General features: G+C 34.1%; 5 protein-coding genes across 5 annotated transcripts; 2 read left to right on the forward strand and 3 right to left on the reverse strand.

The window, feature by feature from the left end:
• The first annotated feature begins 445 nt into the window (after positions 1-445).
• On the forward strand, positions 446-4,162 carry LOC145592853 (putative serine/threonine-protein kinase PBL7). Its single transcript, XM_081649355.1, has 6 exons — positions 446-1,205; positions 1,597-1,854; positions 1,950-2,122; positions 2,220-2,299; positions 2,434-2,581; positions 3,363-4,162. Exons 1-6 carry the CDS (start codon positions 656-658, stop codon positions 3,699-3,701), a joined length of 1,548 nt encoding a protein of 515 aa, XP_081505481.1. The 5' UTR covers positions 446-655; the 3' UTR covers positions 3,702-4,162.
• Positions 4,163-4,636: 474 nt separating this feature from the next.
• Positions 4,637-5,131, reverse strand: LOC145592854 (polcalcin Che a 3). The gene has a single exon (XM_081649356.1). It carries the CDS (start codon positions 5,101-5,103, stop codon positions 4,843-4,845), a length of 261 nt encoding a protein of 86 aa, XP_081505482.1. The 5' UTR covers positions 5,104-5,131; the 3' UTR covers positions 4,637-4,842.
• Positions 5,132-5,661: 530 nt separating this feature from the next.
• LOC145591306 (putative fructokinase-6, chloroplastic) lies at positions 5,662-10,811 on the reverse strand. The gene is made up of 7 exons (XM_081647732.1): positions 10,443-10,811; positions 9,313-9,524; positions 7,372-7,584; positions 6,750-6,947; positions 6,515-6,652; positions 6,311-6,427; positions 5,662-6,100 (listed from the first exon to the last, which is right to left on the reverse strand). The coding sequence occupies exons 1-7, from the start codon at positions 10,606-10,608 to the stop codon at positions 5,966-5,968; spliced, it is 1,179 nt and encodes a 392-aa protein (XP_081503858.1). The 5' UTR covers positions 10,609-10,811; the 3' UTR covers positions 5,662-5,965.
• A 3,800-nt stretch (positions 10,812-14,611) lies between these two features.
• Positions 14,612-15,208, reverse strand: LOC145591647 (putative mitochondrial protein AtMg00310). The gene has a single exon (XM_081648162.1). The coding sequence runs from the start codon at positions 15,206-15,208 to the stop codon at positions 14,612-14,614; it is 597 nt and encodes a 198-aa protein (XP_081504288.1).
• Positions 15,209-18,657: 3,449 nt separating this feature from the next.
• LOC145592855 (putative calcium-binding protein CML18) lies at positions 18,658-19,568 on the forward strand. Its single transcript, XM_081649357.1, has one exon. The coding sequence runs from the start codon at positions 18,806-18,808 to the stop codon at positions 19,268-19,270; it is 465 nt and encodes a 154-aa protein (XP_081505483.1). The 5' UTR covers positions 18,658-18,805; the 3' UTR covers positions 19,271-19,568.
• Positions 19,569-21,165: the final 1,597 nt, after the last annotated feature.

The raw sequence follows: 21,165 nt of genomic DNA on the forward strand, positions 1-21,165 counted from the left end.
TATCCAAATTATAAAGATATATACGCACAAATCTTTACCATATATTTTCTTTCCTTTTAGGCATACGATATCTCAATCTTTAAGATTTGATCATAATATGAAGTACATCCTAAAAGATCATTAGTAGACAAATTTCGCCTAATATAAACTCATAATCCAAAGTTTAAACCCGATAAACATAAATGCTTACCAAAAAACAATACGTGGACGACTTCTTCCATCCAAAAAAACCCTCTATTTAGGTCGATTAATCAATCCCCGAAAACACACTATAAACCCCCCTAATAAATCGATCACCCAACCTCACTACCCTCCAAATAATGGAGTAACGGTCCCAAGTAGGTGCTTATTGTCTTCATTCTCCTCAACATCAAGCATCTTCAACAGCCCACCCCCCTCACCCCCCTCTTCATTTAATTAAATCTTTATCATCCAACAATTTTTATTAATTATTAATATCTTGGTTTACTCTAATCACTCATATTTCAATTTTTTTTTTTTAATATTATTCACATACTTTAAAAATTTCTCATAATCTCTCTCTTTCTCAAAAGCTGTTGTATTCTGTTCCTCTCTTTCAAGTAAAGTAGCAATCTTTCTTTCATCCTTCTTTATAATTTTTTCTGTGTTTTTTGTATCTTTTTTGAGATCTAAAATGGGGTTTTCCCAATGTGATTACACTGAAAACCAACAAATTCTTACAAATTCTTCAAATTCTCTCTCTTTAATCCCTGCTTATAGTGATACTATTGACAATGATGAGGATGATTATTGTGATAATTACAATGAATTAAAGTTTAAATCTTTTTTGATGAATATGATTTGGGATTTTGGGTTTGGTTGTTTTGTACCAAAAATGGGCAAAAATGAAGGGCAAAAGAAGAGTAATTCAGAGCATAATAAAGCATGGTTACTTGCAGAATCTGGTGGTGATTTAGCAAACTGTGAACCTCACTCAGTTCACTCCTCTTTTAGGTTCAGTTTATGTTCTCAAAAGGAACTTGATTCCTTAAAAACTGCTAATTTGAACTCTTCTACTACTATTTTAATGGTGAATTTGGATAATAATTCGAGTGATTCCAACTCCAAAGAGCTAAAATGGCGAAGGATTGAATCATTGGAGAAGAGTATTTCACCTGTTGCTAACTCTTTGATCAGGTTTAGCTTTGCTGAAATTCTTTCTGCTACCCGCAATTTCTCTGAAGGTACTTTCATGGGTTTTTTTTGTTTTTCATAATTTCTTGAATTTAATATGGGTTTGCTTTTATTTAGTTCATTCTTTTTCTGGGTTTTTGTTCGTTTTTGTGCTGATTGTATGGGTTGCTTCACTTTGGTTTTGTGTTTTTCTGGGGTTTTTTTTGGTTGATTGTTGTATTAATTGCAACAAGTTTTTATCTTTTTTGTTTTTGTTATATATAAAAGAAATTTACAATTCATGATATTTCTAAGGTTATTAAATAGTTTGCTTTGGTTTCAAAAAAAAATAAGTAAATAAATAAATGGGTTGCTTTTATTTTAGTTGAATCTTTTCTGTTTCATTTAGTATAATTGTTAAATTATGGGATTGATTTTGGTGTTTATTTGATGTGAAATCAGGTAGAGTATTGGGCAGAGGTGCATTGAGTTATGTATTTAGAGGTAGAGTTGGATTTTTGAGAACAGCAGTGGCAGTAAAGAGGTTAGATAAAGAAGATAAGGAGAATACAAAGGCTTTTTGTAGAGAGTTGATGATTGCAAGTTCTCTTGAACATCCAAACATTGTTCCTCTTTTGGGATTTTGTATTGATCCTGAGGAAGGCTTGTTCTTGGTTTACAAATATGTGTCCAGTGGAAGCCTAGAGAGACATTTGCACGGTATAGCTAGCGCGATTCTTTGTTGTTTTATGAGATTTTTCATTGGTGTTGTGTAAATTTTGGATGAAAATTTAAATATGAGATGTTATTTGCAGGTAAGAAGAAGAGTGGGAAGGGTTTCGCGTCGCTTTCATGGTCTGCAAGGTATAAGGTTGCTGTAGGAATTGCAGAAGCTATTGCATATCTACATAATGGAACTGAAAAATGTATTGTTCATAGAGATATAAAGCCCTCCAATATTCTTCTCTCTTCCAAGAAAAGGCCAAAGGTGAATTCCTGGTTTCTTTCTGGATTTAATGTTATGTTTTGATTTTAATATATGATAAGATGTCTAAACTCTAAACTGAATTTATGAATTTTTGTAGCTATGTGATTTCGGATTAGCAACATGGACCGCAGCACCATCAGTCCCTTTCCTTTGCAAAACTGTGAAAGGAACCTTTGGGTATGAATTTACAAATAAATACAAGTATTATTGTTTGTCAATTTTGAAAAAGAAAAAAGTTGGTTTTTCATCTATTTTCTGTGCAGCAATTCTACTTTTTTCTTTACTTAGTGAATCCTGAATTTTTTTTGCAGATATTTGGCTCCTGAGTACTTCCAACACGGGAAGGTATCCGATAAAACTGATGTTTATGCCTTTGGAGTTGTCCTTTTAGAGCTTATAACAGGCCGAAAACCAATAGAATCATCAAGGCCATCCGGAGAAGAGAACTTGGTTCAATGGGTATGTTACTGCTTCAATCTTGTATTCCTTTCATTAAGCGCCCCTGATCAGACGAGCTTAATTTTCTAGTCACTGTCTAGTTTTCGATTAGGTCTTATGATAATTGCTCCTCCTTATATCATCCTGAAAACAAACAATTCACCAAGAAAGTTACAACATTAACTTTGATGATGACATTTGTAGGTTTGCTTTCGTTGTATACGCTGACCAGAAGAGCTGAAACTGTTGTATTTGACTAGTTCTGGATTAAGATGAATTGATCCTTTTTATTTTCCTTAGTACAAGTGTTCATCTAGAGGGTTATAGCATTAACTCTAGTGAGGCCATCAAACTGATTTTTAGTTTTAATGAATATGGTTAGTACTCTTGGTAGTCCCCCACTGTTTGGTAGAGGATAATGGCGACTAACACCAACAGCCTGTACGGTGTATAATTAGTTTGACAAAGACATGGCTCATAAGTTCATTTATCGATAATTTTTGAAATTTTTCTGTTTTTATAGCAAAAATTTCCTTGAGATTCCTTCGTAATGGTCCTACCATATTCTTTACAATTATGCAGTTCGATTTGATAAGAGTATCAAAATCCACAAATAATCAAGTCACCTATGCAGTTAAAAACTATACCAGTGTTTCTGAATGTACCAAAGTTTAGTTTACGAGGGCATTTCAAAATTTCAGAGTAAATGTGAATCTTTTTTTGAAGATCACAATGTTGTGGTCTGCTGCTGTATTCATGTGTGAATCAAAATGTGCTAAGTCATCGTTTCTTGCTATTGCAGGCGAAGCCACTAATGGACCAGGGAAACTCAGCATTTGACAGTTTGCTTGACCCACGAGCTAAAGTTACTCCTAAAAGTTCAAAACTTATAACCCAATTGGTACGCGCTGCAGCTGCCTGTGTGAGTGGTGAAGAATCTAGTAGGCCAAGCATCAATGAAGCCATCATTCTGCTAAGAGGAGAAGGCTGCCTTGTTAAGGGTAAGGCAAGTTTAGGCAGTCGAAGAAGTTACGTTCCTCCAATATTACAACGAACAAAAAGTGAAATGAAGTCTCATTTGGCTTTGGCTATGCTTGGAGCATCTGAGCTGGAAGATGATGATTCCCTGTATGGTCGATGACACTAATGAAAGTCCGGTGAACTTTTTTTTCCTTGTGTGAATGGCTGTCCATTTTCTACATCAGCGTTGTTTATTGTCGTTCGTTAGTTGACTATCGAGAGAATTTGTCAGGCTCTTTCATAAGGTGGTGATAGGAGCAGGGGATGCTAAATGTTTTGTATAGAAGTAGGATCAGTGTGTACATAAATATTTTCAATGTGTTGCTCGAGAGGGATCGAGCTTCTTGTTAGGAAGTTGATTGGGGAACTGAGAAACTTAACATTGTGAAAATTTGTCCAGTATTTCAGAGTGATTGAGTCTGTTCTATAATATTTTTTTTTTTATTTTTTTTTTTTATTTTTTTTTGACACTTCAATTTCACACCAGTAATATTAACTGTTGCAGTTTTGATGCAAGAAATTTCTGATAAAATGTCAATGCACTTGACTTATGAATTTCAGTAACATGTTTTTTATTTCAAATATTCTTTTCATTAAGTCTTATTGTTTGACTCAAGTCTTTTACAATCATCCACATCAAAAATGAGCAAGTCAGAAAATTGCCCCTGAATTGTTTGAATGAATTATAAATGTTTGTGTAGACGTCTGATTTACCTTGCAGCCTAAATGAATAAAACTCTATTGTATCGTCTATACAACAACAAAGCCTTAATCCCATGAACAAAAAGTATGCCGAAACAATTACATTTTCATACTTTCCATACAAGTTCTTGTGTGAGTGACGTGAGTCTAAGTCAGGTTTGTTTCGGGTTGGTGAAATCAGGGATAGGTCTGTTTTAGTATGGACTCTTAACTCAGAAAATCGCGGTTGTCACTCAAAATTACACCTTCCGGAAACATAGGATAAAAAAATTCCTACAACTAGACATGAAATCACATGATCACATGTAGATTCAATTCCTTGCTTGCATATCAAATAATGCGAAAGATTGAAACCTTACAATTCATCAAAATATTACAGAAATGATACAATGACTACGTAAAGACATCCATTCATGTAGTTACAGAAATTCATGTGATTTTAGTGCCTTGTCCTTATATTTCTACCAAAGAAAAAGCATATTTTCTACAAAATAACAAAAAATGCAAGAACCAAAGACACCATTCCATGTTCATTAGTGTAATGTTTTTAGCTAAATCAACTAGAAGATCTTGGAAACATCTTTAACCAATCCACGGTTAGCCCGAGCAAAGTCAGTGAACTCATCAAAAGAAATGAAACCATCACCATCAGTATCGATCTCTGCCATCATCCTTCTAACTTCATCAGGGGTGACTGAGCCGAGGGTTTTGAGGGCGTCACCAAGCTCAGAGGATGATATTTTTCCATCACCATTGGTGTCGAAACGCTTGAAGATTCTCTCCCTATCAGCAATGTCTTGAGGTGTATCCTCAGCAGCCATGTTTATTTTCAATGTGAATAGCAAACAAAATAACCTCTTGGCTAGTTTAGTTATTGGATTAAAAACTTCTAAGTTTTGAAAGATATACATTTGTTTGAATTATATATAGATGTTTAATAATTACAGAGTAGTGAGGTCTTCCGTTGGTTTTAGAGGACTAATTAGCTTACTAATCGGATCGCCTTAAACTTAGAGTTGAAGATGTGGTTGTAATTAGAATCTAAATATTGATTATTGCTGCTAAAAATAGTTAAAGACCAAATACTAAATCCTATTTGTGGTTATGGATTTATTTACCACAGAATTTTGGTATGGAGTATATCTTAGATATGGAATTTTTTTTTATACCGTAGTACAAAAATCACGATATCATCATATTAACAGCGCGTCTCAACTCTTGCATTAACTTACGGTTGCCTAATGAACATTAGTCCATAGCCTTAAGTTCAGACATTGATGAACAGAAGTATGAAGCATCTTTCAGGGAATCCCTAACAAAAACTTCGTAAACAGAGTACATGTAACTATGTAAGCGAAAACAATTAAAAAAAAATAAAATTTCGGTGAACTACATATAATTGAAGCATTCATTCACAACCCATTAAGGGTAAGAAAAATGTTTGCAAATCATCACTCAATTTTTTTTGAAGAATAGTCAAGACTACAATATGTAAGAAAACTGCTGGCAAATCCTAAGATTGCAGCCACACTAATATTTGGCACGCTAATATACACGACATGCAACAATGCAAGGGCCATTATTTAAACCAAAGTTGACCTTGCAAATAACATTATTAAGCATCATTGTGGCCTAAAAATGAGGGAATAGTAGTACAAAAAATTACATGGATTCAACAGAATCTTAAGCCACAGACTTCAGCATTGCATTAAGCACTGCTTCTCTAGTTGGCAGAGCAGGAATCGCACCTCGCTCTGTAACAGTCAATGCACCACAGGCATTGGCAAATCGTAGTGCGTCTCTTAAGCGATCCTCTTCCTGCAAAAGTACCACAAAATATGCGTGACATAATAATATTGTCTCATGGAAGGCCTCTTTTACATTTCAATGCACTTCGCTTAGACTTGATTCTACTATTTTTTCTTCCTGACCCTCACCCCACACACAAGGCTCTACAGTCTACACCACCATGCGGCCGCATTCATTTTAACAATTCTCAGTAATAGATATATGGTATCGGAACCTTACCTGAATCAAGTTCGTGTCAGAAGCTAGTTGGGATAGCATGCCAGCAACAAAGGCATCACCCGCACCTGTGGTGTCTACAGCCTCTACCTTCAAACCATCGATTCTACCACTAAACTCCTGCAACATATCAAATCCAAAAACACTATTTTACCAATAAATTTTCTTGTTTATTTTCCTTCTATCTCTGTTTTTAGGAAGTCTTACCTTGGTATAATACCGACAACCTTCTGCTCCCTCAGTCACAAGTAGTAGCTTTAGGTTTTGGTGGTATAGTTTGCGCACAACATTGTCATCATAAGGATCTTCTCCTTGAGTCAAAAAGGAAATCTCTTCTTCGCTTATCTAATACCCAAATGAAATGTCAGATCCATATTTCACCTTTAAATTTATTTAAAATATAACACAATATTTTAGCATGAGATCAAAATTGGTCTCCAACCTTGATAATATCTGCAGTATCCCAAATGCTAAGGATCCCTTCACGAGCACTCTCTGCAGATGGCCATAATGGAAGCCTTAAGTTGGGATCATATGAGAGCAGCACACCAGCATCTCTGGCCGCATTAGCAGCAGCAATGTGAGCTGATTTGCATGGTTCAGTAATTAAGCTTATTGACCCATAATGAAATATCTTTGCCTGTTGATTGTTGAAGTAAATGTAGTATTAGTCAGTAGATAGCTTGTTTTCTTGAAATCACATAAAATCCTTAATCTTAAAGCAGAAAAGCTAAATGCAACACAGTTTTCTTACTTTGTTAGAATAATCCATCCTTTCCGGTTTCCACCGAAGAATTTTGGATTCTGATCATAGTCCTCAAGAAAATAACATGGAAACAAATTACTTAATGAGTCAGCCTTAGTTAAACATGCATGCAATGTTGTGCTTGAGTTTCATAGCATCGGTCACAGTGACTTTCATCAGTACCATACTGCCATCCATGCACTTCAAGCTCACAAGTCCTAACTTTTCAACCAAAAAATTTGATGTACAAAGTACAATGTATTCACTATACATAGCAAGATCTCTACATTTAATCAGAAAGGATTTTTTTTTTAAATACCTTCCTAATAAGCTCAAAATCAAGCTCAGATTCCTGAAGCAGCATGTCAGCACTAGGATTACGATAGAACATAAATTCACGCTCCCCGTCTTTCCTCAATGTCACAAAGGCTAACGCAGTTCGTGCTCCGGGATCGAATCGCATTCCTTCATTGTTCACATTATTCTCCTTTAGAATATCAGCAAGCATGTACCCAAACTCATCTTCACCAACCTGCATGTACAGATAATGCAGAAACACAGCAGAAGAGCTTTTTTAAGGCAGCTGTGCAAATAAACAGCAATATGACAGCAAATTATAACCAAAGATACTAAGAGCAACTAATTCTTGACACCACCCCCCCCCCCCCCCCCCAAGCAAAAAAAATAAATAAATAAAAGTGCATTGAAGGAGAAAGCCTTATGTTCAAGTTCAACTATGTTTCTGCAATTTGTAGCTTCATGAGTCTTGAGGTGTGACTGGCCCCAAAACGCAAAGTGTTTTAGGTTTGTAGTCCTCACATAGGCGAAGTGGAGGAAATGCGGAGCATCGCATAATGACTAAACTGATTGTTGTGCATTAGCTATAGTCTAATAGTTGTGTCTAGATTTGTGAGTGAGCTTCTTGAATTATCACAATTTTCTATTAAATTCAGCCACATAGTCCATTCTAGGACTAAGAATAACATCATGCAAGTCTTAAGACACTAAAGATATCCAAGAAAGTTTTTGCTGCACAAGTTGCAATAGATAATTCTGTATAGGACGTAACAATCAAATCATCCATACACTCAATCGCTCAGTTATATCTAACTGCTGCAATGAAGTCTGTTGTGCTTGAGATATTATAATCAGGAAACTGTCACAAGCCTCATCATTCATGGTAAAACTAAAATTAGTTTAGCAAAGCATTTAAATTCTGGAACAAAATGCATGATTCAGGTTTTCACCCATAAACAAGACTCATGTAGTAGGATTAAATACATATACCAATATGAAGTATGTTGGAAGACTATTCAATGGCTACAATAAAATTGTAGCTATTGTAGTTAGTTTTAATCTTGGCCCTATATTTTTTAATGTTTAATCTTGTCCATTCATCCAATTGACTTTAATTTTTAATAAGAAATGAAAAAAAAATAATAAAAAAGCAGTTTTCTTGATTATGATTCAAAAAAAAAAACAGTTACTAAAACAAAAATTCTGAACTTTGCCATTGATGCATATTCGATCTTGCAATTTCTAAGTTCAAATGATTGTCCCATCTCCATTAAATTATAGTTTATTAACAATAAACCTGTCTACCGCATTATATATTGCAAGGTCCATAATTCTTTCATCAAATTTACCAAAAAATAAATCATCCTCCATCAAAGGAAACCAGAAAAAGGGAGGAAAAAACGAAGAAGATGATAAAAAGTTATGAAATTTGTCTCTAGTTTTCCAGAAACCAATCAATTCACATTGAAGATAAAAAAAAAATGAAAACATCTAATAAGATAAATTATAAATTCCATATCCTTCGACCAAATCCTCTAAGATTTTTTTTTTTTTTTTTTTTTTTTTTTTTTTTTTTTTTTTTTGTGTGTTGATAAAGTGTATTTTAAAGTCAACAAAAGGATGAATATGATGAATTTTATTAATTGGAGGGTTGTGATTCACTCAGTTACAATGGCCACAATTTTATTGTAGCCATTTGAAAGCTGTCCAAGTATGTTACAAATATTGAAAATTGATATTCATTCTCCTCCTGTAGTCATTAGAAACAGATGGTTTTACTCATTAGAAAAAGAACAGTCTTGTGCAGGACATTGAGGTAAATTTAGATCTGCTTCAAATGTTAAAATTTAAAATACAGGATATTTGAAGTTTATAAAGGAAAAGCTGTGAAATTAACTGAATGGCAGAGATTGCATTGAACAATGGAATGTGCAGCACAGCAGCAACAAGGAGGGATTGTTACCTTGCCTATGAATGCAGATGCACCACCTAGACGAGCAATTCCAACAGCAACATTGGCAGGGGCACCACCAGGAGCCTTCTTAAATGCAGGTGCTTCGGCCAAGGAAAGCCCACTTGTTGTGGGCACAAAATCAATAAGCATTTCCCCAAAGCAAACCACAAGGGAGGACTCACTTGCTTCAAATGAACCATTATTTCCAGGTTGTGCCCTAGCTACAAACGATGAAATAATAAACATTGGAAGGATCAATCTCATAATCAACAACATATCAAATAAGAGGAGAAAAAAGATCATGTACACAAGATTAAGCACCACCCCACATCTTTGATATATCAAATAATCAAACTTGTCAATATTAGGAACTATACTCCAGAAGACCACAATAGAAGGGGAAAGCAACAACAGGATATATAATGGTTAACGGAGGAAGTATTTACAATAAAGTCTATCAAAATGCCCGAAAAGCAAATGCTGATCAATCACTATGTCCATTCCAAGAGATCTGTCACCTTTTACCTCATTATGAAGCAAAAAAATGGGAGCAATTTAATAGTATCAACACTTTTGCTAAAGCCATTGCTGAAATTGGTTTCAGCCAAAGTTAAACTTTATGCATTGATTACTCTACTAGATTCGATCCAAAAATACTAATTAAAGCAATTTCAATTCATCTATAGAAGTACCCATGTCAACAAAAATTACTTTTATAGGTAATCATCAATTCAAGGTCCAAAATTTATAGTTGATACAGTAATAATCAAAGTTAAAGTTAACCTTTATCAACTCAAACGCAAAAATAGCTACAGATTTTTGCAAACCCCAAATCAATTTTAACCATCAATTGTTAGTTTACCCTAAATTCCAAACAATTTTTTTTTTTTCCACATAATTTTCACATTTTGTATCAATTATCATGTTAAATTCAGGGAAAATTTAATTCCAAAATCACGTCATTTGAACTTTAATAAAAAAGGTTAAATCATTTTTTTTTAAAGTCTCAACTACTTCATGTTCGTAGTATAACTACTAATAATTGTCACATTGATAAATACAAATTCACTAAACTTAACATAATAATCTAAGAAAGCTAAATTTAATTAAATATTTTTATTTGGGAGAGAATTTGATACCTTTCAAGATACAACGGCGGCCGGAATCAGTAGACGACGGAGAAGCAAAAGTTCCGGGGAATTCTCGCCGGAAATATACGGCGGCGCCAGGAAATTTAGAGGGTGAAGAATAATCAGATTTGGAAGAGAGAGAAGAGAAGTGAAAAGGTGATAAATACAGAGCCATTAATATGTTTTAGAATTTAATTTACAAGTAGTACAAAATTGTTAATTATGCTATAATATGGTTAATTTCTAGAAAATAAAACGCAAATACGTAAGTATATGATAGTGATGGAGCTGAAAATATGAGTGAGATAAATTGGGAAGAATTTGGAGTGAGTTTGAGTAGGAGCTTGAGAGTGTTGACTTGATTGAGAAAGCCTTGTTTGGAGATGAGGAGGTGGATAGTTTTGTTCTGGTTGGGGAAGCAAAATTCTGGCTATTGTTTTTCGGATTATTATTTTTAAAAAAAAAAAAAAATATAGAAATACAAGATATTTTGATGATTTGAAATTCTTAGGTTTTGTGGAGCATGCTTGACTTTTTTCAAATAAATAAATTCAAGTTATACAAATATTTACTCCCTCCGTGTTTTAATAAGTATTATACTATGATCGGCACATAATTTTATACAATTTAATTATAAGAGGTAAGTTGAGTAGTTAAAGTATTACTAGTAAAAAAAATTGTAAAAGAAAAATAATAGAGTTAATAGTTTATTGAAAAGTAATGTATGTGAGAGAAAAGATATGATAAAAAAGTAGTAGTGGGTTTGGGTGGGGACCATGACAGAAGAAAGATGTACGGAGTAATATTTAAATGTAGCTTTTTGCCAAAAAAAAAAGTGTAACACTTATTAAAACACGGCCGAATTTGGTAAGTGTAACACTTAATAAAACACGGAAGGAGTAACATATTTTCAACATAAAAAAAAAAAAAAAAAAAAAAAAAAATTGTATACAAGTAGAAAAATTAGGTTAAAATAATTCAATGATTAGCGATGTGTATAAAATAATACAACCTTAACTATTTGCTATCAAACCGTATAACCTTTTGTATAATATTTACAAAATGATACGCGTATTTATTATATTACGTATTAAATTTTACAACATACGGATAAAGAACAATATTACACAAAATCAGTGGAAATAGATGCACAAAGCTAAAGCACTCAAAAGGTTGTAAAGATAATTAATTAAAAAAATAAAAAAATTAAAGGATGAGCCTATCTACATTCTACTCAATATCAGATTACAGGTGCTTAAAGTAATAATTTAGGAAATTGTTCAAACCACACAATGGTTTCTCTATTAAAATAAATAGCGTGGTTAAATTCCAGAAGCTACTATAGTACTCCGTGGGTTTTTTATTTTTTTAGGAAAATACTGTAGTAGATAAATACATGTTGTGAAAGATACTATAAAAATAGTGAAGGTTCAAAAGACTTCTAGATTAATGTTGCAATTTATAATGAAGTTTCTTACTCTTCCTCTAAACCACCAAATATCAACTATAAATACGAGTAAGGGGCGTCGCGATCCACCGCAAATCCTCCAACGCCATAATCTCCTACAGTCCTACTCCATATTATATGAATTTCTTAAGTGAGTTGATATAGTGTGTTACTTATTCCTTGATATTTTAGGATTATGATATTTTAAAGGTGGAGTACTTAAGAATATACATATCCTCAGTACTAAATATAAAGCTTTAAAATAACAGTAAAATAGATGAGTTTTATAGATAATGAAAGAAAGCTATTTGTATAGCAAGGAGAAATGGAGTAAAAAAATATTTATTTTTAAAAAATATTTAGCTAAAAATAAAAAATGTAATTATGATGGGTTTTATAATATTATACCTTCAATTTGTATCTGCTCCAACTCTCCACTATTTAGATCTTTAAGATGTGGATGAATAATGTAGTTTGAGAGATTAAAGGTGATTGAGAATTAAATCTAATTCCCTATCCCATAAACACACAAAATAATATTAGAGTAACTCATTGCTTGAAATCTAAAAATATCATTGGTCATAATATTTCATGTAATACGAAAATCAATTTGTCTCAAATAAAAGTCTTCCGCTAGATTTGGTTAAATCGCGGTCATTTAATCATCTCATTTTCCCAAATAAACTCTTTGATTATCGAGTTAAACTCTCCTCTTTTATTTCGATGGGTTATTCATTACTACATAAATTAATTAACATGTGGGCCAGAATCTAAATAAATTTATTTTAGTGTAAAGTTTTTAGATATCAAATTCATATAATTTTCAATACCTAACTAAATATATTAATGGCAAAAAATGTACATTAGATATTGCATAAATGCAAACTGAATCGAACTTTTACAAATGGATGAAATATTTTATTATACTCGTATATTAATTTACGTGGTTCCACTCATACACACTCACGCTTTTTTTACTATTCACTATAATTTTAAGAAAATTCGCTATAATATTTTCTTTCTTTACTTAAAAATACAAGTTAATCTTCATGATAAACAATATTTGTTTATCATGAGGGTATAATAGTCAGTTTATACATTTAAGTATGGGCAATTTTGTGATTACATGTATAAAAGAAATTAAAACTATTAACCATACACTAACGGCGTTAATGGAGGTGTTGGTGGATTTGAAGAGCTTTAATGGAGATTTCAGAAACTTCAAAGGAGAATTCAAGCTCAAGGGTTGCATCAATGGAGGAACTCGTCACCCCTACCCTTTGGGTTTTACCTTACCATTCATTTCTCTCTTTTTTCTTAGGGTTTTCGTTTAATCCGACGGCGCGGAAATGATGGTGGGGATGTCGGAAGCAATTATGTCGGTGTGAAGTGTGTGGGGATCGGGATGAAAGAAGAAGATGAGGCTTCTAGTATATATGATGGTGGATATGGTTTACTGCAAATATGCAATTAGAAAGGAGTAGTAGCATAGATGAAGAAGCAAGGAGGAAAAAGGAAATAACGTCTGTTATCCAAGCTGGAAAGCTCAAAAACCAAAAAAAAAATTATTTTAATCAGTAGCAGAAATTCCAAAGCCAATATATTACAATTTTGCCATTAGATAAACAAGTTTTGTTTATCATAAAGATGAATGGGGGCTCCCTCTTTTTTTTTTTTTTTTTTTTTTTTGAGGAAAATCAGATGGTGCCTTATATTATTAATTTTTCCATAAGAGTGTATGGAGTAACCTCACAAGGACTATGGTTCTCCCATACTTGTTCAAGACAAAAAGGCACAATGCGGGCTAAATTATGAGCTACAAAATGGCTCTCCCGCTTTACATGACACCACGAGACAGAATCGAACTTAGAGCTAGACCAAAAAATATCCTCAAGAAGCGCATCTAAGTCTGAAAAAAGTATTGTTCCCTTGCATAGCCTGCCAATTAGTATCTGGTAGTCAGGTTGTAGCGTTTTGCCAGACGCAATTCCATGGCTGCAGCCTAGCATTCAGCGATTAGAGGGGGCTAATAGGCTCGAACTCTCCTAGTTGCTGCAAAAATTACCTCCCCCTACCAATCTCTTGCTACAACTCCTAAGCCAACCCAACCATCATCTCGAACTGAGGCATCGCAATTGAGCTTTATAGTGCCTGTTGGAGGAGCTATCCATGTTTTGGGGCTGCTGCTCTTCTTCCTAGTGGCTGGACCGTAAATCTTCTCTGTGTACGATGCACAATCAGCCGCAAGACGCTTCACCTTATCAATCAAGGAAGGGTGATAAGTGTCCGTCCCCTTGAACACCATTTCATTTCTCCTAATCCAGATATACCATAGGAGAATTGCCCCCCTACATTGCAGTTGAGCCTTGTGGTTGCTCCATGTCTCAAAGAAGTCGATGAAGTTCATCTCTTGCGCCCACGAAGCTAGCTCGCTACAGCCACATTCCTCCCAAAGTTCTCTTACTGTGCGGCATTCAAAGAGGGCATGTCGGGTTGTTTCAGGGCACCCAACGCACCAGGGACAGTCGTCTTCTTCAGCCATATGACGATACTTTAGGTAAGCTTTGACAGGAAGTGTGCTAGTACAAGTTCTTCAGAGAAAGTGTCTAACCTTGGAAGGGACTTCAAGCTCCCAAATATTGACCTAAGATTTATGAAAGTCGTCAAGATTGCAGGATTTTCCCAACATATATGTTGTCTTCACATAATATTTGCCATCCATGGAGAACGCTTAGCTTGGAATGTCAGGAATGGACCTTGTGCTCAGGGGAAATGAAAGAATGCAGAGAGAATCAGTTTCACTAAATAAATTTATGATGCGATCAACATCCCATTCTCGAGTTTCGTGATTGATTAGATCACTAACTCGTTGTACCTCATCAGAATGAGGCGAGGAGATGAACCTACTTTCACCACTATCAATCCAAGGGTCTTGCCAAATGCTGACTTTAGTCCCGTCTCCTATTCTCCACAAAAGTCCCTCTTTAATCAATGATTTAGAGGACCAAATGTTCCTCCAAGAGAAGCTGCTCGACCACCCCAGCCTTGCGTCTATGAACGAGCTCTTAGCATAGTACTTCGCTTGAAATACTCTACCTACTAAGGAGTTCGGATGACTAACCAACCGCCAAGCTTGTCTTCCAAGAAATGCATCATTGAAAACGTCAAGATCACGAAGACCCAATCCCCCGAGACACTTTGGAGAACAAATATCACTCCAACTTTTCCAATGCACTCTTCTTGAGCCATCATTATTTCCCCACAAAAATCGAGCCATCATACTATGAATGTCATGAATAACTCCTGACGGAATCTTGTACACACCCATAATATATGTAGGAATCGCTTGAATCACTGACTTGAGAAGAACCTCTTTGCCCGCTCTAGACAACAATTTCTCCTTCCAACCATTAATTTCTTCCAGATTCTATCTTTAAGTGCCTCGAACACCATCCTCTTAGATCTACCAATAATCGTTGGTATACCAAAGTACTTCTCATGCTTGTCAACCCGTTTCATAGCAAGCACCTCTAGCAACTCTTCCTGCGTAACAAAATTTACTACTTTGCTGAAAGAAACATCCGATTTATCATAGTTAATTTTCTGTCCGGAAGCTGCTTCATATGTGTTGAGAATTTCAACAATTCTCGAGCATTCCCTTCGGTTGGCTCTTGCAAAGAGTAGGCTATCATCCGCAAAAAAGAGATGAGAGATTACCGGTCCTTGTCTGCTAGCTCGAGCCCCATATAGGGCCCCGTCTTCCATAGCTTTTCGTAGGAGACCTGAGAAAGCATCAATAACGAGTATAAACAAGTAAGGGGAGAGAGGATCCCCCTTGTCGGAGACCCCGGGAGGGGGTTACCGATCCATAGATACTGCCATTGACAATAATGAAAGAATAAGTAACAGATTTGACACAGTCCATGATCATAGCAACCCATCTGTCCGCGAACCCCATTTTCAGTAGAAGTTTCTCTAGAAAAAACCATTCTACTCTGTCATACGCCTTGGTCATATCCAGTTTCATTGAGATCATACCCTTCTTACTCTTGCATCTTGTTTTCATAGAATGAAAAGTTCCATAGCTACTAATGCGTTATCAATAATTAATTTTCCCGGGACAAAGGCACTCTGGTTCTCAGAAATAATACCAGGAAGAATATCTTTCAGTCTCATAACAATTGCCTTAAAGGCAATTTTGTATAACACACTACACAATGCAATAGGCCTGAATTCCGCCATGTAAGAGGGAGATTTAATTTTTGGAATAAGAACAATGTTAGTATTATTAACAGAGCTAAAAGAGTCATTACCTTGTATAATATTACTAACAAGTCATGTGACATCATCGCCAACAATATGCCAAAAATTATGATAAAATATTGCATGCATACCGTCAGGGCCCGGGGCTTTGCAGGGGTGCATTTGGTTCAGAGCAGCAAAAATTTCATCCTTGGAGAATGGGCGAAGAAGAATTTCATTAATATCCGGAGTGATTTTTGCAGGGATCACTTCAAGCACTGTGTCACACGCTTCATCTGATGGCTCCCCCTTACTTTTATCTCAAATTCTCAATTGTACATCCACTATTAGTTTTTTTGTTTTTCTTTTTTTTTTTTTAATTACCAACAAACCCCACCCGCATAATATATTAACAAATTATCAGATTCAAATCAACCACATAAAATTTCATGCTGGTCAAAGTGTTGTAAATTCTTTAAAAAAAAAAAAAAAAGGAATACTTACTCATTGCCTATTACAAATAATATTCAACTATTTATATGCAAACACCGGTACAATTGTATTATAGAATTGTTTTCAATTCAATTAAACATATGCATCTCTTTTCCTTCACTCATAAAGGTGTCTCACCTATTAATACGAATTTAACTAACTTGTAAAGGATTTCATTTTGACAAGTCAATAACCCTCGATACAAATTACACATATGGATGAGAGATTTGAACATGTAACCTATCATATACAATTGAATGCATATATAATACCACTATATATGCATATAGTACCACTATATATGCATATAGTATTACTGTAGGTTCAGTGGTATTATTTAATCATCCAATGATACCACTCTCGTACATATATGTAATTACATAAATGCCCCTTGTTATGAATTTCTACATGCATAACTTTCTCCATTACTAGTTCCTCGTATAGTGTTTAACATAATGTTTCCCTTTTTCATAAATATATATATATATATATATATATATATATATATATATATATATATATATATATATATATATATATATATATATATATATATATTAAACTACAACTCCGTTGTTAATAAAAGCAGATCCGTGAATCGGGTCCGCTAAATCTGGATTTGTGGCCGTTGTGTCACTCACCAATTAAGAATTAAGAAGACAATAAATACACATACAAGCAATAGACTATATAACTAAGTAAAATTGATTGGAATTGTACCCAAGAAAGCGCGTCCAAAAATAAGAAGCCAAACCAAAAAGCCCACAGAAAAGTATAGGACCTAACTACATCACATGGAGCTTCTATTTGAACATGGATCGTAATAAATTGGTTGTCTATCTCTTTCGTTTAACTGCTTTTCTTTTACGTTTATTCACTTTCTAAACTTTTACTTGCTTGCACACACTTCTCGTGTACGTTTTAAAGCCCAAACCTGTCGTTAACTGTTATGATAAATTACTAACTTTATAAGTTGATCATTTGCTATGTTTTTGTTGTAGATTGAACATCATTTGCTATGTTTTATTGATTATACATTAGAGTATTAATTTGATACATTTGATGTATAATATGCATGAATCAGCGTAGCAATCGTTAATTTGTTATATATTATGTATTTTTTCCATTTTTAGTATCTTATTATATGTAACCCTCAGAGTTTAGTACATCACTATATCATTTTTCTATGTATACTCTGACAAAATTATTTTCCTAATTTGTACCCGTATAAGTAGATACTCTCTTCGTGCTGTAATCATTGGCATGCTTTACAACATAATCTAAGCTATGCCTTAATCAAAATGTGTCAACTATTATAAAACGGATGAAGTAGAGAGCGTGTGTAAGATATGCATTAATTTTAAATGGTTTCTATTATCACATCCTTTTTATATTAACAATAATCCTGGTTCTTTAAGCTAGGGTAGCTAGATAGGTTGGAGGCAAGCTAGGTTCTGAAGAAAGAGCACCAAAGTACCAAATTATACTGATTGGATTGGGGCTTACTCTTTTTAATATAAGACGTGGCATAATCGAGACTTATGTCAGATTATCAAGGTGTATTTGGAAAGTGAATTTAAGTCACAAAACTGACTAAGTTCATAACAAGTATGACTAGATCGTGTATAAATTTAACCCATAAACAATCCACTCTGAAAATTGGGGCGCATTAGATTAGTACTTCGTACTAAATTGCAACTTGGGTGGTAGTTAAACAAATAGCTTTGTCCACCACTAGAAAGGAACTAAGGAATGATTCAATGATATAATCTGTTGATTAGTTGCTTTGTTCAACCATAACAATATGACATATAATCACATCCATCTTGAATAATTCTGAAATCATCAAATCATACATTATTATTTACACAATTAATAATATAAACCCTAACTGTATAACAAGAGGCAGCAACACTACTACCCCAACTAACTAAATAAAAAAAAATAAAAAATAAAAAATAAAAAACAGAAAAAAAGAATCTAAAAAAATATAAAAATATAAAGAATTCATACTCAAAGAAAGTTGGTTATTACTCAACCGCGTCCTCCTAAAACCGCGTCTTCTCCAACTATAAAACAACTCCATCACTACCTTCTCAAAAAAACCTTTTAATCTCCCCTTTTTCTCTCTCCTCTCCTCAACTTTCTCTCTCCTCTCAACCCTCACTTTCTCTCTCCTCTCCTCTCATCAATGGCGAAAAACTCAACTTCAAATTCAAATCCTCAGAAAAAATCTCAATCAGAAATCGAGATAATCTTCCAGAAATTCGACAAAAACGGCGACGGAAAGATCTCGGCGTCGGAACTGAAGTCGCTGTTACACGCCTTAGGATCGGAAACATCGTCGGAAGAAGTGAAGAAGATGATGGATGAGATGGACAAAGACGGCGACGGTTACGTCGATCTAACTGAATTCTCCGAGTTTCACGCCGGATCTGGCGGCAATGCCGGCTCCACTAAGGAACTTCAAGAAGCTTTCAGTTTATACGATAAAGATGGCAACGGTAAGATTTCAGCGCGTGAGTTATACGATGTGTTGAAGAGTTTAGGTGAGAAATGTTCATTGAAAGATTGTAAGAAGATGATTCAGTCTGTTGATGCTGATGGTGATGGTCATGTCGATTTCGAGGAGTTTAAGAAGATGATGGCCGCTTGATTGATTCATTGATTGGTTGATCGATGGAATCGTTCGTTAATCTAGAGAGAGGAAGAAGAAGATTAATTGTGTATAGGTGATGATTTTTAATTTTAATTACTACTTTTTTTTAAGTGTAATTTTTTGATTGTTAATTAGTGGTTAAATATACTACTGCTAGTTAATGGTTTCTTAATTGACGATTTTTAGGGATTTAAGAAGGGAAAAGTATTCTTGTGAATACACTTTGCTTGCTAACTGGTTTTAGTTTAATTTCTCATTTTAATTCGTAATTCTCTTTTCTTTATTTTATTCTAATTGTGGAGTTATTCGATTTAGATTCAGTTAGGTTTTCTAATCAATTGCTCAATTTCTATATAGTATGAGTTAGAGGAATATTGTGTTTTACTATCAATTTTGTCGATTTTAGCGCTTGATTTGGGTTGGGATTCATTATGGTATGGAATTGACAGATACGGTGTATATTTGACAATCGTGTAATCGATATGGGAGCTAGTAGGGCTACTTGTGATACTTTACGGAAAAATAAGATATACAAGTAATATGGAATCATACCGTTTTTTGGGTAAGATTTTAACGTGTGAACTACATACATCTAGGATTCTAGGATAATAGGTGCATCTAAAATAGTGCATACCGTACCATACTATGAAATCATCGCTTATTTTATTTATTTACTCGTATAAATTTAATCGTGTTCAGAAACGGATGGTGTAACAAAGATGAGAGTGCTTGCAAAGAAAGCGAGTTGCCCATACTAGAAATTTTATGACCACAAAAACAATCAAGTGTGCATTACCTATAATAATTAATGTACACACAAAATAATTTGGTTAATTTTGGGGCTTTTCCTTCATTGGAGGAAATTATCGTGACACATCATTATCTAATGTATTATAAGGCTCACCACGATACAGACTCTTGAGGAATTGATTAGTCATGTGGCGAAAATTCAAGACATGTCTGAAATGTTCAATGGGGTGCGGCAATGGCATATGGCTCAGGTTTTATCATTGTTTATTAAACTATTTTGGGTACAAAATCAACTTAAATTATTCAAAACATAATTTTATTTTCAAATTCTCTGTTCGGTAATTATTATCAGTTTCGCTTGCATGATTTTGATTTAGTAGTATTATCTAGGTTACTATGGTAATTATATTGAGTTAACAATAATTTTTTATTTAACAATTACTCCAAATATTCTTTGCCAAAAACGTAATGTTCAAAATCATGTTAAAATATAATTAATCCCTAAGTTATCAACATACCTTCTATTATCTCGCATTATTTTATATTATAGTATTACCCTAACCTCGTTTGTCTTTTTTCTTAGAACACTTTCATAAAACAAAGTTACAATGGATAAATTAAAAAGAATCGATATAATATTAAATACGATATACAGATACAGTCGGCTCATACAGAGTAATGAATATAAGTCACATACGAAGTATATAACACGATTACTGAATTATGGTTAAGGTTTGTTGTTTAGCTTAGAACTTTTCTAAGGTTTCCTGCGAATGTGGAGCGGGAAGTGGAGTAATATATGGGAAAAGAACATGTCGTGCATATAACCTATTCTAAATAATGTCAGAAGAATTTGTCAATGAATTTTTTAATTTTCTTATTGAAGTTGTTTTCAGCTACAATTCTTCAAAAGAAAAGAAAAGAGCAGAAAATCATCTTCTAAAATTCCAAATGTGGGCCCAAGCTCCAGAAAGTCCAATGCTCAGATTGGTCACCAACCACCATTCACCGAGTCACCGCAACTATTTCTGTTTATGGACCCACAATTGCCCCCATTAATAAGTAAATATAGTTGAAGAACATTAGTACGAGATTCCTAATTAGTTGATTTACTACTGTACTTCAATTTGGTTGTTAACACT

This window comes from Chenopodium album, chromosome 18, assembly GCF_948465745.1.
Source record: "Chenopodium album chromosome 18, dcCheAlbu1.1, whole genome shotgun sequence".
NCBI classification, from domain to species: Eukaryota; Viridiplantae; Streptophyta; class Magnoliopsida; order Caryophyllales; family Amaranthaceae; genus Chenopodium; species Chenopodium album.